This window comes from Dendrobates tinctorius, unplaced genomic scaffold (genome assembly GCF_039654945.1).
Source record: "Dendrobates tinctorius isolate UK_male_01 unplaced genomic scaffold, ASM3965494v1 ptg000143l, whole genome shotgun sequence".
Lineage (NCBI taxonomy): Eukaryota > Metazoa > Chordata > Amphibia > Anura > Dendrobatidae > Dendrobates > Dendrobates tinctorius.
Window position 1 is genome coordinate 10,325,973 of NW_027361810.1, and position 21,774 is coordinate 10,347,746.

General features: G+C 50.5%; 1 protein-coding gene across 3 annotated transcripts in view; it reads right to left on the reverse strand.

Moving 5' to 3' along the window:
• NHEJ1 (non-homologous end joining factor 1) overlaps positions 1-21,774 on the reverse strand; it is a 111,223-nt gene that overhangs the window by 89,289 nt on the left and 160 nt on the right. The window contains exons 1-5 of one of the 3 annotated variants that reach the window (XM_073545430.1): positions 21,223-21,763; positions 20,835-21,038; positions 10,542-10,751; positions 6,993-7,131; positions 6,189-6,247 (exon numbers count right to left, since the gene is read on the reverse strand). In XM_073545430.1, coding sequence (XP_073401531.1) covers positions 6,189-6,247; positions 6,993-7,131; positions 10,542-10,751; positions 20,835-21,020 — 594 coding nt within the window. In that variant the 5' untranslated portion in view covers positions 21,021-21,038; positions 21,223-21,763. Of the gene's footprint in view, positions 1-6,188; positions 6,248-6,992; positions 7,132-10,541; positions 10,752-13,573; positions 13,756-20,834; positions 21,039-21,222; positions 21,764-21,774 lie in introns of those variants that run through there. The other 2 variants (XM_073545429.1, XM_073545428.1) reach the window with 2 other exon arrangements.

Sequence of the window (21,774 nt, forward strand, 5' to 3'; positions counted from 1 at the left end):
TATGTACACAGTGACTGCACCAGCAGAATAGTGAGTGCAGCTCTGGAGTATAATACAGGATGTAACTCAGGATCAGTAATGTAATGTATGTACACAGTGACTGCACCAGCAGAATAGTGAGTGCAGCTCTGGGGTATAATACAGGATGTAACTCAGGATCAGTAATGTAATGTATGTACACAGTGACTGCACCAGCAGAATAGTGAGTGCAGCTCTGGGGTATAATACAGGATGTAACTCAGGATCAGTAATGTAATGTATGTACACAGTGACTGCACCAGCAGAATAGTGAGTGCAACTCTGGAGTATAAGACAGGATGTAACTCAGGATCAGTAATGTAATGTATGTACACAATGACTGCACCAGCAGAATAGTGAGTGCAGCTCTGGAGTATAATACAGGATGTAACTCAGGATCAGTAATGTAATGTATGTATACAATGACTGCACCAGCAGAATAGTGAGTGCAGCTCTGTAGTATAATACAGGATGTAACTCAGGATCAGTAATGTAATGTATGTACACAGTGACTGCACCAGCAGAATAGTGAGTGCAGCTCTGGAGTATTATACTGGAGGTAACTCAGGATCAGTAATGTAATGTATGTACACAGTGACTGCACCAGCAGAATAGTGAGTGCAGCTCTGGAGTATAATACAGGATGTAACTCAGGATCAGTAATGTAATGTATGTATACAATGACTGCACCAGCAGAATAGTGAGTGCAGCTCTGTAGTATAATACAGGATGTAACTCAGGATCAGTAATGTAATGTATGTACACAGTGACTGCACCAGCAGAATAGTAAGTGCAGCTCTGGAGTATAATACAGGATGTAACTCAGGATCAGTAATGTAATGTATGTACACAGTGACTGCACCAGCAGAATAGTGAGTGCAGCTCTGGAGTATAATACTGGAGGTAACTCAGGATCAGTAATGTAATGTATGTACACAGTGACTGCACCAGCAGAATAGTGAGTGCAGCTCTGGAGTATAATACAGGATGTAACTCAGGATCAGTAATATAATGTATGTACATAGTGACTGCACCAGCAGAATAGTGAGTGCAGCTCTGGGATATAATGCAGGATGTAACTCAGGATCAGTAATGTAATGTATGTACACAGTGACTGCACCAGCAGAATAGTGAGTGCAGCTCTGGAGTATAATACAGGATGTAACACAGGATCAGTAATGTAATGTATGTACACAGTGACTGCACCAGCAGAATAGTGAGTGCAGCTCTGGGGTATAATACAGGATGTAACACAGGATCAGTAATGTAATGTATGTACACAGTGACTGCACCAGCAGAATAGTGAGTGCAGCTCTGGAGTATAATACAGGATGTAACTCAGGATCAGTAATGTAATGTATGTACACAGTGACTGCACCAGCAGAATAGTGAGTGCAGCTCTGGGGTATAATACAGGAGGTAACTCAGGATCAGTAATGTAATGTATGTACACAGTGACTGCACCAGCAGAATAGTGAGTGCAGCTCTGGAGTATAATACAGGATGTAACACAGGATCAGTAATGTAATGTATGTACACAGTGACTGCACCAGCAGAATAGTGAGTGCAGCTCTGGGGTATAATACAGGATGTAACTCAGGATCAGTAATGTAATGTATGTACACAGTGACTGCACCAGCAGAATAGTGAGTGCAGCTCTGGAGTATAATACAGGATGTAACACAGAATCAGTAATGTAATGTATGTACACAGTGACTGCACCAGCAGAATAGTGAGTGCAGCTCTGGAGTATAATACAGGATGTAACACAGAATCAGTAATGTAATGTATGTACACAGTGACTGCACCAGCAGAATAGTGAGTGCAGCTCTGGGGTATAATACAGGATGTAACTCAGGATCAGTAATGTAATGTATGTACACAGTGACTGCACCAGCAGAATAGTGAGTGCAACTCTGGAGTATAAGACAGGATGTAACTCAGGATCAGTAATGTAATGTATGTACACAATGACTGCACCAGCAGAATAGTGAGTGCAGCTCTGGAGTATAATACAGGATGTAACTCAGGATCAGTAATGTAATGTATGTATACAATGACTGCACCAGCAGAATAGTGAGTGCAGCTCTGTAGTATAATACAGGATGTAACTCAGGATCAGTAATGTAATGTATGTACACAGTGACTGCACCAGCAGAATAGTGAGTGCAGCTCTGGAGTATTATACTGGAGGTAACTCAGGATCAGTAATGTAATGTATGTACACAGTGACTGCACCAGCAGAATAGTGAGTGCAGCTCTGGAGTATAATACAGGATGTAACTCAGGATCAGTAATGTAATGTATGTATACAATGACTGCACCAGCAGAATAGTGAGTGCAGCTCTGGGGTATAATACAGGATGTAACTCAGGATCAGTAATGTAATGTATGTACACAGTGACTGCACCAGCAGAATAGTGAGTGCAGCTCTGGGGTATAATACAGGATGTAACACAGAATCAGTAATGTAATGTATGTACACAGTGACTGCACCAGCAGAATAGTGAGTGCAGCTCTGGGGTATAATACAGGATGTAACTCAGGATCAGTAATGTAATGTATGTACACAGTGACTGCACCAGCAGAATAGTGAGTGCAACTCTGGAGTATAAGACAGGATGTAACTCAGGATCAGTAATGTAATGTATGTACACAATGACTGCACCAGCAGAATAGTGAGTGCAGCTCTGGAGTATAATACAGGATGTAACTCAGGATCAGTAATGTAATGTATGTATACAATGACTACACCAGCAGAATAGTGAGTGCAGCTCTGTAGTATAATACAGGATGTAACTCAGGATCAGTAATGTAATGTATGTACACAGTGACTGCACCAGCAGAATAGTGAGTGCAGCTCTGGAGTATTATACTGGAGGTAACTCAGGATCAGTAATGTAATGTATGTACACAGTGACTGCACCAGCAGAATAGTGAGTGCAGCTCTGGAGTATAATACAGGATGTAACTCAGGATCAGTAATGTAATGTATGTATACAATGACTGCACCAGCAGAATAGTGAGTGCAGCTCTGTAGTATAATACAGGATGTAACTCAGGATCAGTAATGTAATGTATGTACACAGTGACTGCACCAGCAGAATAGTAAGTGCAGCTCTGGAGTATAATACAGGATGTAACTCAGGATCAGTAATGTAATGTATGTACACAGTGACTGCACCAGCAGAATAGTGAGTGCAGCTCTGGAGTATAATACTGGAGGTAACTCAGGATCAGTAATGTAATGTATGTACACAGTGACTGCACCAGCAGAATAGTGAGTGCAGCTCTGGAGTATAATACAGGATGTAACTCAGGATCAGTAATGTAATGTATGTACATAGTGACTGCACCAGCAGAATAGTGAGTGCAGCTCTGGGATATAATGCAGGATGTAACTCAGGATCAGTAATGTACTGTATGTACACAGTGACTGCACCAGCAGAACAGTGAATGCAGCTCTGGAGTATAATACTGGATGTAACTCAGGATCAGTAATGTAATGTATGTACACAGTGGCTGCACCAGCAGAATAATGAGTGCAGCTCTGGAGTATAATACTGGATGTAACTCAGGATCAGTAATGTAATGTATGTACACAGTGGCTGCACCAGCAGAATAGTGAGTGCAGCTCTGGAGTATAATACAGGAGGTAACTCAGGATCAGTAATGTAATGTATGTACACAGTGACTGCACCAGCAAAATAGTGAGTGCAGCTCTGGGGTATAATACAGGATGTAACTCAGGATCAGTAATGTAATGTATGTACACAGTGACTGCACCAGCAGAATAGCGAGTGCAGCTCTGGAGTATAATACAGGAGGTAACTCAGGATCAGTAATGTAATGTATGTACACAGTGACTGCACCAGCAAAATAGTGAGTGCAGCTCTGGGGTATAATACAGGATGTAACTCAGGATCAGTAATGTAATGAATGTACACAGTGACTGCACCAGCAGAATAGTGAGTGCAGCTCTGGAGTATAATACAGGATGTAACTCAGGATCAGTAATGTAATGAATGTATGCACTACTGAGCTAATCCTGGTTCAATAATTTCACATTTCCTCCGATAAGAACATACCTGTTTATATATAAATAGACAAAGCACAATCACTTGCACTACAAGCCTCAGCAGTACTGTTAAGCTTCCCATCCCTGGTCCACGGGTGGATATGACTGGAAATAATGTAATGTATGTACAGTTGAAACCAGAAGTTTAGATACACTATATAAACACATATACACTATACATACATGTATATACCTTAGTTCACAAGCTAGAGAAAGTTTGTATCAGGATTTCTCCCTGTGCTGATTTTAAAAATGCTACTTAATTACACAATTCCTGGATGGAAGAAAAATGGGATTAATCCTTGTGAGGATCTGATGCAGCAAAAATTTGAGTGTTGGTTTTGGGATTAGTGAGTGATCACTGAGTGGAGACCTCTGGCACAAGACTCCTTAATTTTATTGTAACAACCAAGATAGTTGGCCCTAACCCCTCCACTATTCCAGACCACTAGACTCTAACCCCTCCACTACTCCAGACCACCAGGCCCTAACCCCTCCACTACTCCAGACCACCAGACTCTAACCCCTCCACTACTCCAGACCACCAGGCCCTGACCCCTCCACTACTCCAGACCACCAGACTCTAACCCCTCCACTACTCCAGACCACCAGGCCCTGACCCCTGCACTCCTTCAGACGACCAGACCCTAACCACTCCACTACTCTAGGCCACCAGGCAGTAACCGCTCCACTACTCCAGACCACCAGGCCCTAACCTTTCCACTACTCCAAACCACCATACCCTAACCCCTCCACTACTCCAGGCACTAACCGCTCCACTACTCCAGACCACCAGACTCTAACCCCTCCACTACTCCAGACCACCAGGCCCTGACCCCTGCACTCCTTCAGACGACCAGACCCTAACCACTCCACTACTCTAGGCCACCAGGCAGTAACCGCTCCACTACTCCAGACCACCAGGCCCTAACCTTTCCACTACTCCAAACCACCATACCCTAACCCCTCCACTACTCCAGGCACTAACCGCTCCACTACTCCAGGCCACCAGGCCCTGACCCCTGCACTCCTTCAGACGACCAGACCCTAACCACTCCACTACTCTAGGCCACCAGGCAGTAACCGCTCCACTACTCCAGACCACCAGGCCCTAACCTTTCCACTACTCCAAACCACCATACCCTAACTCCTCCACTACTCCAGACCACCATACCCTAACCCCTCCACTACTCCAGGCACTAACCGCTCCACTACACCAGGCCCTAACCCCTCCACTACTCCAGACCACCAGGAATGCTGGCATTATCTCTTCCCCTTCACTAGCCCACCAGGGATGGTAGTACTAACTCCTTCCCTGCCACAGACAACCAGGGATGCTGGCATTAACTCTTCACCACTCTGCCTTGTCGCTCAGGTTTACAGCGCCTGTCATAGACCTGATCGCCCCCAGTTTTCAGTAACTCGCAGCAATGTCGTCCGCTTTATCTGTTTCCATCCAGAGCGGTTATCAGCTTCTCCATCTCTCCCAGAATCTTTGCATTTTGTTGATTATCTGACACGTAGAGATAAAATAAATGCGACCTCCGAATCCTAATGATCGCCCAGACTATGGGAACGCGCGGGCAGGAGGCAAGTCTGTGCAGCCCCCGGTGTTTATAGACACACACCTTGTACAAGGTGTGTGCTGAAGTCATACCAGGAAACGCCCAGCTGGTGCCAATGGGTGCCACCCCAAAAACACTGCATACATTGCCATCAGTTCCCAGAACCAGGGCTAATAAGCCATTTACCCCTTGGAGCTCAATAGTTGCGGCCTCAGAGCCGCCCACTTAAGTGTTTTTGCATTGAAGCGGTCTTTCCAAATGGCCTCTGCAGGGCCCCCTATGGATGGAGCGGCAGCCGAGCATGTGCACCTCCACGCCATGCATTGTCCTTAGTAATTGCAGCTCCCCCAGTGAGTGAAGCATCGGTGCACATGGACAGCCCCTCTTTACGGATCGCTGGGACCCCAAGTGATCTGCATAGCTGACACCTTGGCCATTTGGGACAACTTCTCTAAGCTTGTGACCCCCCAGTCCAGGCTTTGCTGTCTGATTTGACCCTGAAGCCCTCTTGGAGAATGGAGACTTACCTTACTCATGAAAGTCTTGTAGAAGGCATTGTCATCAAAAGTCTCTGTCCTGAGCCGATCTGTAGAAAGATCAGTAATAAATGTGAAATATTCGGAGACTTTTTCACCCTTGGCATCAATGACTACCACCAGTCAAGCTCACGAGCCGGCGGGCGGTGACAAAGATGGCGATTTGGGGCCAGCACAACGTGGAGATTTACTAACAAACAAAAGTTGAATATGTGCCGTGCGCCAAATACATTATTTCTGTTCTTTGTAAAATGCGGCTGGTTATTAGTGGCGATAGGCAGCACCTTAGTGCAAACTATTAGTGCAGAGAAAGAGACTACAACGTCCAGCAAGACGCCACCAAAACGTAGGACAGTGTTAAAAAACCTCTCCCCATGTCCACATGATAAAAATGAGACTGCACTACAGGGAGTGTTGTCATGGGGCCAATAAAGAATATGAAACTTTAGGGAATCATAAAAGGTGCTTTTTTTGTTTTTATTTTTAAAATTACCTTAAATGTGAATTTTGTAGGAAAAGCAGCAGAAGTTCATGAAAGGTCATCTAGGACGCAAATATATATATATATAATAAAGAGGTTGTAGAGGATTAGTAAAGTATGTTTGCTTTCTTCCAAAAACCGCCACCCCTGCCCACAGGTTGTGTCTGGAATTGCAGCTCTGCTCCATTCACTTTAATAGAACTGAGCTGCAATACCAAATGCAACCTGTGGGTAGGGGTGGCGCTCTTCTAGAATATACCAGCCATGCCTTCCTCATCCAGTGCAATCCTAACTGTAAGAGGTCAGTTCCTTACCGCGGGAGAGCACTGCTCCACCCTCCTGATAATCCTGAATCTCTTCATCCTTCCTCCGGAGTATCGAGCACAGCTCCTCACACTGAGCGTCCAAAGCCTTAGTCATGGAGATCAGAGGCTGCAGGAAGTGGCGGCACACCTGTCAATCAAACACAGGAATCTCAGAAACTTTCCTTATTACAGGTGCAGCCGAAGCAAACGTCACTTATCATCCAGGGAAGAAATATGTATCATTTGTGACGGAGAAACGCTGCAAATCCAATCATTAGTCACCTCCTGTGCCGTGAAGACACAGGGAGAACATATAATCTTTGGTGGGTTGTGATTCCAGGACCCCAAGTGCTGCAAGGCTACAGTACTAACCACTGAGCCACCATGCAATGCTAACCACTGAGTCACCGTTCTGCCCTAGATACAGTACAGTGTTATCCACTGAGCCCCACATACAGTGCAGTGATAACCACTGAGCCACCATGCAATGCTAACCACTGAGTCACCGTTCTGCTCTAGATACAGTACAGTGTTATCCACTGAGCCCCACATACAGTACAGTGATAACCACTGAGCCACCATGCTGCCCTATATACAGTACAGTGCTAAACAGAGCCACCATGAAGTGCTATCCACTGTTCCCCAGTGTGCTGCCCTATATAAAGGTACAGTGCTAACCAATTAGCCACCACAGTGTTAACCACTGAGCCACCGTGCTTCCCTATATACAGTACAGTGCTATCCACTGAGCCACCAGGCAGTGCTAACCACTAAGAAACCATGCTGCCCTTTAAACATCACAGTGCTAGCCACTGTACCACTATGCAGTGCTAAGACATGAATCACCAATCTGCCCCATATACAGTACAGTACTAACTACTGAGCACTAACCACTAAGAAACCGAGCTACCCTATAAACCAGTATTTCCCAAACTCCAGTCCTCACAGCCCCCAACATGTCATGTTTTGAGGATTTCCTTAGTATTTCACAGGTGATGGAAGTATCATCAAGGCAGCAGGAATTCTCTCAAATGTGTAACACTATGGAAATCCTGAAAACATGACCTGTTGGGGTCCACAAGGACTGGAGTTTGGGAACCACTGCTATAAACAGTACAGTGCTAGCCACTGAGCCACAGTACAGTGCTAACGAATGAGCCACCGTTGTGCCCTATATACAATACAGTGCTAACCAGTGCACCACTGTGAAGTCCTAACCACTGAGCCCTACGGTGCTGCCCTATATACAGTACAGTGCTAAGCACTGAGCCACCATGCGGTAAAATAACACTGAGCCATCGTGCTGCCAGTGTTATTCCTTAAGAGTAATTTTGGCCAAGCATTGAGTGGTCCTTTGTATCTGGATCACTAACCACCATATAAAGTGTGCAAGTCACTAGTGTTTGCACGGACCGAAACGCGTCGTCCTACAAGACCTCAGATCTCCTCTTCAGTTCTGCTGCCACTTCTGTTCACAGTGATCCCCTTTATTTGTATACACTGAAATTCATGCAGACGTGCACGGTGGAACTACAAGTCCCAGGAAATCTCACCAGCCGACTCGCTGCTACAGACTCTGAAGAGATGAAATCTCAGGGGCCGCTCTGATGACTGACAGATGCAGCCACAAGCCATGGAAATGAAGCTGGAGAAATGGCGCCATCTAGTGCTCGTATAGGAAATCACAAGTTCTGAGAGCGACTCAGGCCGAGAGAATCAAAGAATGAAATTCCTGTATTTTTTTCTTTATCCTTTTAGAACAAAACAAAAATGAAATCGCTACCTGTGAGACGTTTGCACCAAAATTTAGAGACTTTTTTAGAACGTTACAATTGATGAATCAGCCAAAACCATCTGGAAACGGGAAACTTGGTCCACAATGATGAATACTCAAAAAAACACAAAGCCGTGTAAAAGAGAAAAAAAAAAGCTAATTAAAAAAAAGGTGCAGATTAACACTAGGCGAAAAACACTGAAAATGTTAAATAAAATTTAGCGTATGCATCATTCACACCTAAGGCTACATTCAACGCCCTGCAGACTGTCAGATGAACGCTTTAGGCACTTGTGGACACCTCTTATACCGGAGTACATGGCTATAAAACATGCAGCCACCGAGCCATCATGAAGTGCTAACCACTGAACCACAATGCTGCCCTATATACAGTACAGTGCTAACCACTGAGCCACCATACAGTGCTAACCACTGAGCCACAGTACAGTGCTAACCACAGAGACACCTTGCTGCTGTATATACACTACAGTACTAGCCATTGATCCACTGTACAGCTAACCACTGATCCACCGTACAGCTAACCACTGAGCCACTATACAGTGCTAAACACAGCCACCATACAGATCTAACCACTGAGCCACCATACAGTGCTAACCACTGAACCACAGTGCTGCCCTATATACAGTACAGTGCTAACCACTGAGCCACTGTACAGTGCTAACCACTGAGCCATCGTACAGTGCTAACCACTGAGCCACTGTACAGTCCTAACCACAGAGACACCTTGCTGCTGTATATACACTACAGTGCTAGCCACTGAGCCACAGTACAGTGCTAACCACTGAGCCACAGTACAGTGCTAACCACTGAGCCACAGTACAGTGCTAACCACTGAGCCACAGTACAGTGCTAACCACTGAGCCACAGTACAGTGCTAACCACTGAGCCACTGTACAGTCCTAACCACAGAGACACCTTGCTGCTGTATATACACTACAGTGCTAGCCACTGAGCCACAGTACAGTGCTAACCACTGAGCCACAGTACAGTGCTAACCACTGAGCCACAGTACAGTGCTAACCACTGAGCCACAGTACAGTGCTAACCACTGAGCCACAGTACAGTGCTAACCACAGAGACAACTTGCTGCTGTATATACACTACAGTACTAGCCATTGAGCCACCGTACAGTGCTAACCACTGAGCCACCATACAGTGCTAAACACTGAGCCACCATATAGATCTAACTACTGAGCCACCATACAGTGCTAACCACTGAACCACAGTGCTGCCCTATATAAAGTACAGTGCTAACCACTGAGCCACCATACAGTGCTAACCACTGAGCCACAGTACAGTGCTAACCACTGAGCCACAGTACAGTGCTAACCACTGAGCCACAGTACAGAGCTAACCACTGAGCCACAGTACAGCGCTAACCACTGAGCCACAGTACAGTGCTAACCACTGAGCCACAGTACAGTGCTAACCACTGAGCCACCTTGCTGCTGTATATACACTACAGTGCTAGCCATTGAGCCACCATACAGATCTAACCACTGAGCCACCATACAGATCTAACCACTGAACCACAGTGCTGCCCTATATACAGTACAGTGCTAACCACTGAGCCACTGTTCTGCCCTATATACAATATAGTGCTAACCATTGAGCCCCACCGTGCTGCCCTATATACAGTAGAGTGTTACACACTGAGCCACCATGCGAAGAAGCAGCTAGCAGAATACTGAATGGATCTCTGAATGTGACAAGGGAAGATCGTTCAGGACAACACATCATTATTTTATATCTTCTCGTCTCACCGTGCGGATATCAGCCTCTCTACAATGGAAGTCCCAATAAAACGGGAGCCCGGAGAGCCGACTCTTCACATGTAGCACGAGGCGATCGGGGGAGCGGGAACTAGATAATGAGTGTGGGGTCTTCTCTTTAGAATCCAATAGTGGACGGATGAACTGAGACAGATGGCTGAGAAATGAAGAGATGGGAGCGGTCAGACGCTTATTCAGCTCCTGCACAGAAAGAATGAAAAAAATCAAACGACACATCTACATCACGTGTACACAGTGACTGCACCAGCAGAATAGTGAGTGCAGCTCTGGAGTATAATACAGGATGTAACTCAGGACCAGTAATGTAATGTATGTACACAGTGACTGCACCAGCAGAATAGTGAGTGCAGCTCTGGAGTATAAGGGTATGTGCACACGCTGCGGATTCTGCTGCGTTTCCGCAGCGTTTTTGGCTCTGCAGAAACGCAGCAGATTTTGCTGCGTTGTACAGTACCTTTATTTCCTATGGAAATAAAAAAAAGCTGTGCACATGCTGCGTTTTTTTCCGCGCGGTTTTGCTGCGGTTTACAATCCGCAGCATGTCAATTGTTTGGTGCAGAAACGCTGCGGTTTTACACCTCATCCATTATGAGGTGTAAAACCGCAGGGCAAAACCGCAGAAAAAACGCAGATAATCCGCAGATAAACCGCAGCACTTTGTCCTGCGGATTTCCTGCGGTTTTCTCTACAAAATCCGCAGAGACTAAAAGCTACGTGTGCACATACCCTAATACAGGATGTAACTCAGGATCAGTAATGTAATGTATGTACACAGTGAGTGCACCAGCAGAATAGTGAGTGCAGCTCTGGAGTATAATACAGGATGTAACTCAGGATCAGTAATGTAATGTATGTACACAGTGACTGCACCAGCAGAATAGTGAGTGCAGCTCTGGAGTATAATACAGGATGTAACTCAGGATCAGTAATGTAATGTATGTACACAGTGACTACACCAGCAGGATAGTGAGTGCAGCTCTGGGCACGCCCAGGAACAGGAGGAGCGTCTGGGCTGAGCGTCTGCAGGCTGGGGTTTTGCTAAGCTCCTGGGAAGGGAGGTTATTTTCCTGCAAGGACTTTCCATCTGCCCCCTTCCCAGGAAAGAGGACTCTCCCTGGGACTGAGCGCCGGGGCTGTGCCCCTGGCTCCCACCCTCCGGCAAGCCAGCTGGGGGTGGGGGGCCTCATCCACCACCAGGAGGCCCAAGGCACAGCCAGCCAGTCCCAGGGATGGGGAAAAAGCGGACCCCAGGGGGCCGCAAGGCTCCAGGGTCCGGGACCCCCGAAGTGAAGGCTGTGGCGGGCCCTTCCCCCGGAGGTGCAGCAGCCGGCAGAGGTGAGGCGGGGCCCCCCCTTAACATCTGGGTCTCCAAGTTTGCGGGAGAGCCAGCTACCACCTACGCCTCCTGCATCCATGCCCACCTCTCCGAGTACGAGGAGGCCGGCAAGCAGCTCAGGAGACTCCGGGGGGAGTTGGAGGGCGCCTGGGTCATCAGTAAAAACAGGCTCCCTGCCTCAAAGAGAGCGGAGGTCGCCGCCACAGTCAAGCGGCTGAAAGGGGAGATTCGGGCCCTGGAGGACCGGCGAAGTACCATCATGGCCGGCAGCGGCCCCTTCCAGGAGAAGCTGCACAACGAGGACCGGTTCAGGGCCATGGCCGGTGGGTCTCCTGGGGGGTCAGGAGTCCCCATCCAGGTGGAGGAAAGCGAGGAGGAGGAAGAGCAAGATGGCGCCCACACCACACCCGGGCCACCTCCACCTGAAGACCTGGCGGACACCAGCGTGAGCCGGGTAACATACAGTGGGATAGCCCCAGAGCAGGTGGCCCTCCCGCTGGACTCCAGTAACGCGGAGGAAAGCGGGAGCAAGGGGGAGGATGGAGGGAGCGGGAGTAGTTCTGAGGGGGGCTGCCTCATCCTTAAACAAGTACGGCAGATGGAATCCCCAGCACGGTTTGGCACGCTGTTGTTTGGGTATGAAGTCTGCCCGGAGGAAGAGGCAACCGGGAAGAGGAGAAACAGGAGGCGCAGGCGTAAGGCCTCTGAAGGCGTGGAGGAACAAATGGTTTTTGCTCCTCTTCCCGGGGCCCCTCTGTGTGGAACCCGCTACCCACCCCGGCTCGGGCCCTGTGGTGGGTCCGCAGCGAGGGAGCGGGGAGAGAGATGACTGTTGTGACCTGACTGTCGCATCTGGTGACAGTTCAGACCAGGGCAGCGACATGGAGGTCGGTGCTGGTTGTGGTGTTGGTGGTGGTGTCCAGGCTCAGCCCTCGGTGGCAGGGGGGCTGGCCTGGCACAAGGTAAAGTTGGTACAGCCAGGGCCGCACCTCCGGCGGCGAGTGCTGGGGCTTCTGGACCCCCCACGTACGGATCCGCCAAGTCTGGATCGCTAGTGGGGGTCCAGAAGCCTAGGAAGGGCGAACAGAACATCAAGCAGCAGCTGAGGCGGTGCAAAGTGCTGGTCGCTCCCATGTCGGCGCCTGTGGTGAGAGCGGGGTCTCCGGCACGTCGACCCAAAAAGGGGTCCGTGCAGGGGGCTCCGCCGCCGCTGGGCGACGAGGGGGGAGTGGCCGGCCTTGCCTGTCTCAAGTGGTGAGCATAGGGTGGCGGTGGTCCGTGAAGGGGGCGTGGCCTCCCCGAGTGTTGCCCGGCCTGCAAAGGCTGCGGCATGCGGGGGGGCGTGTCCTCCTCGCCCGTCGTCCCACCCGCTGCGTCCGCATCACCCGGGGGGGCGTGGCCTCGCAAGGGGTCACTGCTCTGCCCGTGGTGGCCGTGACTGGCGGGGGGGTGTGGCCTCGGCGGTCGCGGCTCCGCCTGCTGTGCTCGCGTCACCCGGGGGGCCGTGGCCTCGCAAGGGGCTGCGGCTCTGCCTGGGGTGGCTGCGACCGGCGGGGGGGCGTGGCCACGGCGGGCCCGCTGCCCTCTGTCCCACCCACCCTTCCAAGTAATGCTGTGCTGCCCCCAAAAGCTGGCGGGGAGTTGTCAGGGTCCCCGGCCCACCTACCTTCATCTGAGGGTGCGGGGACTCTGGCGCTCCCTGGCAAGCCGGCGGCGGAGGTGAAGAAAAGTGCAGGGCAGGGAGCGGTGCCAGAGGCCGTCCCTGCCCAGAGCAAGGAAAACTCAGCAATAGAAAAAAAAAAATGGAGCTGAAACCAGGAGCTGCTGCTGCTCCTAGGCCCAGCCAGGGCAGTGTGCATGATGTCATCAGCACTGAGGCATTTAAAGGGGCAGCGGCGCTCCTGGACAGGAGCTGGAGTAGCTCCCAGCAAGAGAGCTCAGGGCCCCCAGCAGGCAAAGAGAGGAACTGCACCGGTTCAGGAAATGTAAATAATGTAAAAAATGTAAATAATGTTGCTATGTACACCAATTGTGCAAGTGAGAGTGAGTACGAAAGTGGAGTGGACATATTTGAGGAGATGTTTGCTGAAGTGAATGGTGATATGAGTGACATGGATGAGGGAGTGAGTGCTACTGTAAATGTGGGTGAGTGTGCTGGAGTGAATGCAAATAATAAAAGAGTGAATGGGAGAGTGACTGGGAGGATGAATGAGGGTGCTGGCACAAGTGGTGGTAGTGGTGGGAGGGCTGGCCCGTCTGCCCCTCCAGCGGCGAGACCCCAACGCAATTATGCGGGGGCCGCGGCTGGGGGTCGGGGTGGTCCTGGGGGGGGGGGGGTGTCTCCTCGCCTCCGGGCTCCAGGGACGGCGTTTCGCACCGCCGTTTCCTGGAGGCTCTCAAAAGGGGAGATAGATCAATAGTGGTAGAGGGGAGGACAGTGGACTTGTCTTTCTGGATAGAGAGACACGGCCTTGCTGCCTTCCATAATCAAAGGGAGGGAGGGACTGTTTGGTCTCTCCCCACAGCCGGCAGGGGCCGCCAAGAAGGAATGTGGTCCGTCTTAGGTGGGGGGGCAGTGAAGCGGTGGTGGAGCTCCTCCTTAAGATGGGCTTTGGGGCAAATGACATCTTTGCCCTGATACATCCTTCGGCGTCCCGCTTCTTCGACGTCAGCTTCGTGCGGCCAGAGGGGCTTGAGCTCTTCTGGTCGAATTACGAGCTGGTGTGAGAAGAGCCCGGATGGCGAGACTTCGTGGCTCAAGCGGTGTCTCGCCAAAATTCCGTCAAGCGAGTGACCGTGGTTACATGTAACAAGTCACTCGCAGGCGTGGACATCATGACGTGGCTTTCCCGTTACGGGGAGGTCACCGAGGTCCCAAAAAAGAACAGGGACGAGTTTGGCATCTGGTCGGGGGGGCTGGACCTTCATGGTCAAATTGAAGGTTTCCGGCGGCACGGTCACCCACATCCCTTCCTCGGTGTTCCTGGGAAGGGACAGGATCCTGGTCTTCTACCAGGGGCAACCGAAGGTCTGCCACAAGTGCGGCGACCCTACCCACTTCAGCGCCAACTGCAAGGTGCAGAAGTGCGCATTGTGTGGTGGGGTAGGTCACCTGGCCGCCTTGTGTAAGGATTTTCGGTGCCACCTGTGTGGTGACCTAGGTCACCCTCTCAGCCGCTGCCCTAGCTCTTTCTCTAATGCCGCCGCAGGCCCGGTGGGGGGAGACCGTGGGGGGCAACCCCCGGTGGCGCTTCTTCTGCTGTGGCAGGTGGTGGCGAAGGGGGAAGGGCAATGCTGCAAGGGGCCCCGCGTACCAGGGGAGGCAGGAAAAGCGCCAGGGAGGTAAGGAACAGGTGGAGCCTCGGGCAACCGGGGTGATGCCTGCTCCTCCCTCCAGGCCCGTGGCCAAAGCCTCTGAGGCCCTGGGGGAGAGAGCGGTGAGTGAGGAGATCAGGAGGATGGAGAGAGAGGAGAAAGCGGCTGACTCAGACGACTCCTCTCGCTATGAAAGTGTCGACGAGGATGTCAGGGAGCAGCCTACAGCATCAGGTGGCAAAACCAGGCGTGCCAAGCGCAAAACAGGGGGGGGAGAAGGCTGACAAGCCTTCAAAAGTCTCCCCCGCCCCCGACCACCAGGGTGCACACGGAAGGGCCCGCTAACCCCCCTCTGATCAGACTCTCTAACCGGTTCAGCGCCCTCGGAGGTTCAGATGATGAGCCGCAAGACGAGGGTGCTGGGCCGGGGGCAACACCGGAGGGTCCTTCAGGGGATGGCGGAGTCCATCCCTCAGGAGGCACTGTTCATCCTGAGGGGGGGACAGACCTGGAACCCGGGGGCGAGGACACCGGGGGGGGGTGGGATGGACACGTCGGGAGCTTCCCTGAAAAGGAAGGTGTCTGACCCCTCCCCAGGTGGAGGTGATAGCGGGGCAGGGAAGAAACTGGCCATCCAACTTGATCACCCATGATGGCGGAACTCGCCCCGTTGACGCTGGTGTCCATTAATGTCGCCAGCATTAAGTCAGATGCGGCTCGCTTCACGGCCTTAGATTTTTTCTCCCGGATTGAGGCAGAAATTTTATTCTTGCAAGAGACCAGACTAACAGACATGGAGGCCATCTATAAAGCACGGAGGGAGTGGAGGTGCGGGCACTCATACTGGTCTCTTGCGGCCGAGCCGTATAGCAGGGTGGCAGTCCTTTTTAAGACTGCAGCTGCTGAATGCCGACGGGTTACTGCGTTGGAAATGGGGAGGTGCCTGATCCTAGATGTCTTCATGAGGGGACAAGAGCTCCAGCTCATCAACATCTACGGCCCGCAGTCCAAGTGGGACCGCAAATGTCTCTTCCTGAGGATGAAGCCCTTTCTTTTTACGAGCCGGCAGGTGGTCTTCGGTGGGGACTTCAACACCATTACGAGGTCCCGTGACCGGGGGGGTCCCGGAGACCGCCTGGCTTATGATAGCGTCGCGTTGAATAGCATAGCCAGCGAAGCTCGCCTGGTGGATGTCCACATCCGGCACACCCCAGGTCACGGGGGTTTCACCTACCATAGGGGTAGCAGTAGGTCTAGAATAGACAGGTTTTTTTGAAGGAGGACGCCATCTTTTCTGCTGTGTCCGCCGTTGAGGTGGAGTTCTCCGACCACTGTTTAATTTTCTTTTCTCTGAATGTTGCAGAGACTCCTCGGATGGGAAGAGGGCTGTGGAAGCTCAATTCGTCCCTGCTGGAAGAAGCGGAGGTGAGACAATCCTTCGAGGATTTTCTTTAGAGCCAGGTACCGCTGTTGGATCTCTGTAGTAGTAAGTCAGAGTGGTGGGAGATCTTCAAAAAGCGGGTGGCGGGGTTCTTCTGTCAGCTCTCGAACCTCAGAAGTCTGAACAGGCACCGCTTGTATCAGGCCCTGGGGAGGAAACTCGAGCAGCTTGTCTCGACTGGAGGTGACCCTGAGGAAATCTCCAGAGTGAAATCTTTGCTCAAGAGGTGCCAGTATGATAGACACACATCTTTAGTTTTTGAGAGGGACTTCGGGAAGTACCGCTCGCCCGACCCTTACAGAAACTGTAAGATGTCAGTGAATTGTAAGATGGTGACAGGACTGATCGACAGTACGGGGTCCCTGAACAGATCCAAATCAGGGATCCTGGAGGTGGTCAGATCCTTCTACTCACGCCTCTTGGAAAAGAAGGATCTGGATCGGGACAGGATGTCGGCTTTCCTGGCTGAAACCGTCCCTGAGCCAGGGGGTGATCCCTCTCTTGGTGTTTTGGCAGAAGAAATCAGGGAAGAGGAAGTGAGACTGGCCATTGATGGGCCAGGTCGCCAGGTCCGGATGGCTTAACATCCGAGTTCTATAAGACTTTTAGGGACTCCTTGGTCCCCCTCTTGACAGGGGTATTCAATGAGTGTCTCTCCTCGGGCACTCTTCCCGACTCAATGAGGAAGTCAGCCCTCATTATTCTGTCAAAGGGTAAGGATCCGTCCCGTATCGAGAATTGGCGTCCCATAGCGCTTCTCGATACGGACCGGAAGGTTCTGGCCAAGGTGCTGTTTAATCGGCTGGTGAAGTTTGCACCCCGGCTCCTGTCAGGGGCCCAGCATTGCTCTGTTCCAGGCCGCAGTACTTTTAGTGCTGTGCTCGGTGTCCGAGAGGCAGTGGAGCAGGGTAGGGCAGGTCACTGGAAGGGGTACTTGCTGTCATTAGATCAAGCGAAAGCCTTTGACCGGGTCAACCACGAGTACCTCTGGTCCGTTCTTTTGAGGTATGGTCTGCCTGGGAGGTTTGTAAAATGGTTAGAGATCTTGTACCAAGGGGCTGAGACTTTTCCGCTGGTGAACGGTTGGTCAGGTCGCCCTTTTGAGGTGGGTTCTGGGGTCCGTCAGGGCTGTCCGCTGAGCCCGCTTTTATACGTGTTTGCGATCGATCCCTTCCTAAGGAGGGTAGATCGTGGACCGTTGGCGGGAGTCGGGATGGACCAGGCGGGCTCTGGGTCCTCTCTGAGGGTGGTGGCGTATGCTGATGATGTTTCCCTTTTCGTGTCCTCGAGAGGGGAGGCGGATTGGGTCATGTCGGAGGTAGTGCGCTACTCGGAGGCATCCGGGTCCACGATCAACCGGGATAAGTGTGAAAGTCTCTGGCTGGGAGGGGGAGATCCTAGGTTTGATCTCCCGGACACCCTTCCAGGGCCCCAGGCCACCGCCAAAATTCTAGGCATCGAATTTGGCCCCGGGGATTACCCCCAGCAAAATTGGGAGGGCAGACTTAAGATCGCCGCCCAAAAGGTGGACCAATGGAAGGGTTGGTCTTTAACCCTGAGGGAAAGGGTTGCCCTGGCTAAAGGCTTTCTGCTACCTTTATTAATATACCTGGGCAGTGTGTGCATCTTGCCGGAACCTCTCTGGACACGGGTCTATAGCCTGTTCTTCCAATTGTTATGGGGGAATAGGCTTAACCTAATCAAGAGGGAGGTTACATACCATACGAGGAGACTAGGCGGGTTGGGTATGGTCAACCCGGTGGTGTTTCTAGTAAACACCTTTCTTAAGACTAACATCTCCAACCTCTGGCTAGAGAGGGCTCCTCCGTGGGTAGTCTCCTGCAAGGGTTGGCTTTGGCCTTTCTTCCAGGAATGGGAGACAGGAGGGCAGGTGAAGGATCTACGCACACCTCATGGGCATCTCCCGGCTTACGCTACCCCGGTTCTGAAGGTGATCCGCCGGTGGGGTCTGGGAATGTGGGAAATCAGGACCATGTCGAGGCAATGCCTTGACAGGAGGGTCCTGTTGACCCATTTCCAGAAGCCCCTGGCCCTTAAGGATTGCCCAGGCCGGGATCTGGAGGTCGGGCTGGGGCTTTTAAATTCTAAGCGGATCCCCATGAAGTTTTGGGACTTGACCTGGCGTTGCTTCCACGGGAGGCTGTATGTAAAGGATAACTTGAAGTGCAGGAAATCCGATGATCGGGGTTGTCCCCGTGAGGAGTGTGGCGACGTGCTGGAAAGCATGGAGCACTTCCTGCTTCAGTGTCCCTTTAATGCAGAGGTGTACAACAGGGTGGGTGCTTCCATACGCTGGCCGCGGCTGGCGTCCCTCTCCTACGCTGAGTGGGCCTATGGAGCGTTCAGATCCCTGGGTGGCCGGGACCCGTGCACTTTATTCCTAGTCAGTGTAGTGGTTAGGTTCTACACTTGGAATGCACGGTGCCTAGTTTCGACGCGGAAAAAAACCCTCCCAAGGGATGAGGTGGTAGGAAACATCTTGGGTGACCTGGTGAAGGTCCGTTCTTTGGAGTTCGAAAGGTTGGGTGTGAGGAAGGCCTCTTGGCTTTGGAGAGGCCTCTCCTTTTAAAAACGCACTCAAGGGAGGGCTAGCTCCGTGTGAATGAGGGTAGGGATAGCATAAGTTTCACTGGGTGTGTTAGGGATAGAAGTAGGGGCAGATAGGGACAGGGAGGGACAGGCACTGAGGGACAGATAGAGAGTTAGTTATGTTAAGTTAGGTGGAGTAGGGACAGGAAGGGACAGATAGGGACAGTTTCTTTAGGGACAGAAGCAGGGACAGTCTTAGTTGTTAAGGGACAGGGTGAATGAGTTAGTGAGGGACGGGGCCTCGAGAACTCCTTTTCCTGGTGGTGGGCTAAAAGCATGCCACTCTAGTCTTTTGTTTTGGAAACATAGAGCATTAATGGATATTGGGCTTGCAGGCACTGAACTTGGGCCTGTAAGAAACGTTTTGAAGGGTATGGTGTATTTAGTAATTAATTATATTTAATTGGTGTTATGTATGTGTTATTATTTTCTTTTAGTTAGAGGGCATGGGAGGGTATAGTGAGGTTGGGAGGGGGGTGAATGGGGGAGGTGAGAATGGAAAAATCAAAGGACCCCAAGTCAAGGGAAGTGGCAAGTTGAGATATACCATGGACCATGGAGGAAGAAGGCATGCTGGAGCACATCGGAGGCAAATGGTGGAGGGTTTTTTTTCTTGAGGGGCATAAAACTTTCGTGCTCCTCAAGTAGATGTGATAGGCCACGAACTGTTATGGACCTTGTGGAGTGATAGGCCATGGACGTATATGGACCTGTGGTGAGGAAAAAAGGTGGGGGGAAAAAATTTAAAAAAAAAAAAAAAAAAATTATAAAAAAAAAATATATAATAAAAAAAATTCAAAAAAAAAAAAAAGAGGATAGGGGTGGTAAGCTCGGTGGCGGTTCTTTTGCCAAGTTAATGGCTAAAGCTAGTTTTGAGGCAGTATGGGCCGGAAGTATTTCTTTAGTTATTTGTATATAGGTATGGGTGGGAAACGTGAATGGGGCGTGAACGGGTATGCATGAGGATGAATGGATTATATCTGGGGTTTTTTATTTTTTAAATTGTATAGTGTTGGTGGAGAGTTCCTGCTGGGGGCCTTCCAAGCTGGAAAGCTTGAGGACCACAAAGGACATTGCAAGTTTTGCACAGGCGTTGTATGTTTCTGTATGGTTTTGTCTTGTTTTTTAGTTCTGGAATGTTGTTTTTGTCTGTCTTATGTATTATGTATTGTGTTTTTGATATTTTTATAATAAAAGAGATACAGGATGTAACTCAGGATCAGTAATGTAATGTATGTACACAGTGTCTGCACCAGCAGAATAGTGAGTGCAGCTCTGGGGTATAATATAGGATGTAACTCAGGATCAGTAATGTAATGTATGTACACAGTGACTGCACCAGCAGAATAGTGAGTGCAGCTCTGGGGTATAATACAGGAGGTAACTCAGGATCAGTAATGTAATGTATGTACACAGTGCCTGCACCAGCAGAATAGTGAGTGCAGCTCTGGCGTATAATACCAGCAGGATAGTGAGTGCAGCTCTGGGGTATAATACTTGAGTTAAGTCAGGATCAGTTATATAATGTACCAGCTAGGAAAAGGCAGTCATTATTGCTCACCTTTGACCTCTCTTGTATAACATCTGCTGTCGCCTCCTCACACCAGACGCTGCTAAGGTCGGACAAGAGGAAACAATATGAGGAATCTGTAAAATTAACTTTAGCAAAGAATCTGTAGTCACCGATCTGCAGGATTTGCCAGGGAAGCTTTAGGAGGATAACGTCCATGTCCTGTGACAGCGCCATGGTGGTCACACACTCGTCCTGTCGGGACAAATTAGGAGATAAAATTAAGCTCCTATAAAAATAGATTTCACATGAGCTGATAACGTCAAACAATAGCGGTCACTCAGTGTACATGTCTGTACACCATTCTATGCGTCGCTCTGCGGTCACAGTGGATTAAGCCCCCGTTACACACTGCGATATCTCTGTGTCTGATACTTACCTCCGACCGGCTCCCCCGCTGGTTATCGCTGATCGTGCGAGAAGCTCCTGGTCCATTCCTCGTCGGTCACTTCCTGCGGCGCTTCCTGCTGTGACGATGAGTGACGCGTGGAGCCGGGCGGGAGGACGCAGGATCGCCTGGTGTGACAGGTAAGTAGCGACCCCCGTCCCCAGCGATGTCGCTGGTGAGATCTGCCTGTGTGGCAGCTCACTAGCGACCACCTAGCGATGCACCAGCGATCCTGACCGCGTCATATCGCTGGTCGGGATCGCTGGTGAGTCGCTAGGTGTAACGGTACCCTAACTCTGCGGTCACAGTAGATTACTCTGAGGTCACAGTGGGTCGCTTGGAGGTCACAGTAGATCCCCTCTGCGGTCACAGTAGATCCCTCTGCGTTCACAGTGAATCGCTGTGGCCCCAATGTGTTGCTCTGAGGTCACAGTAGATCCCTCTGTTGTCACTGTGGGTCCCTCTGCGATCACAGTGGGTTGCTCGGAGATCACAGTGGATCGTTCTGCGGTCACATTAATTCCCGCACTGACACCCTCCTTC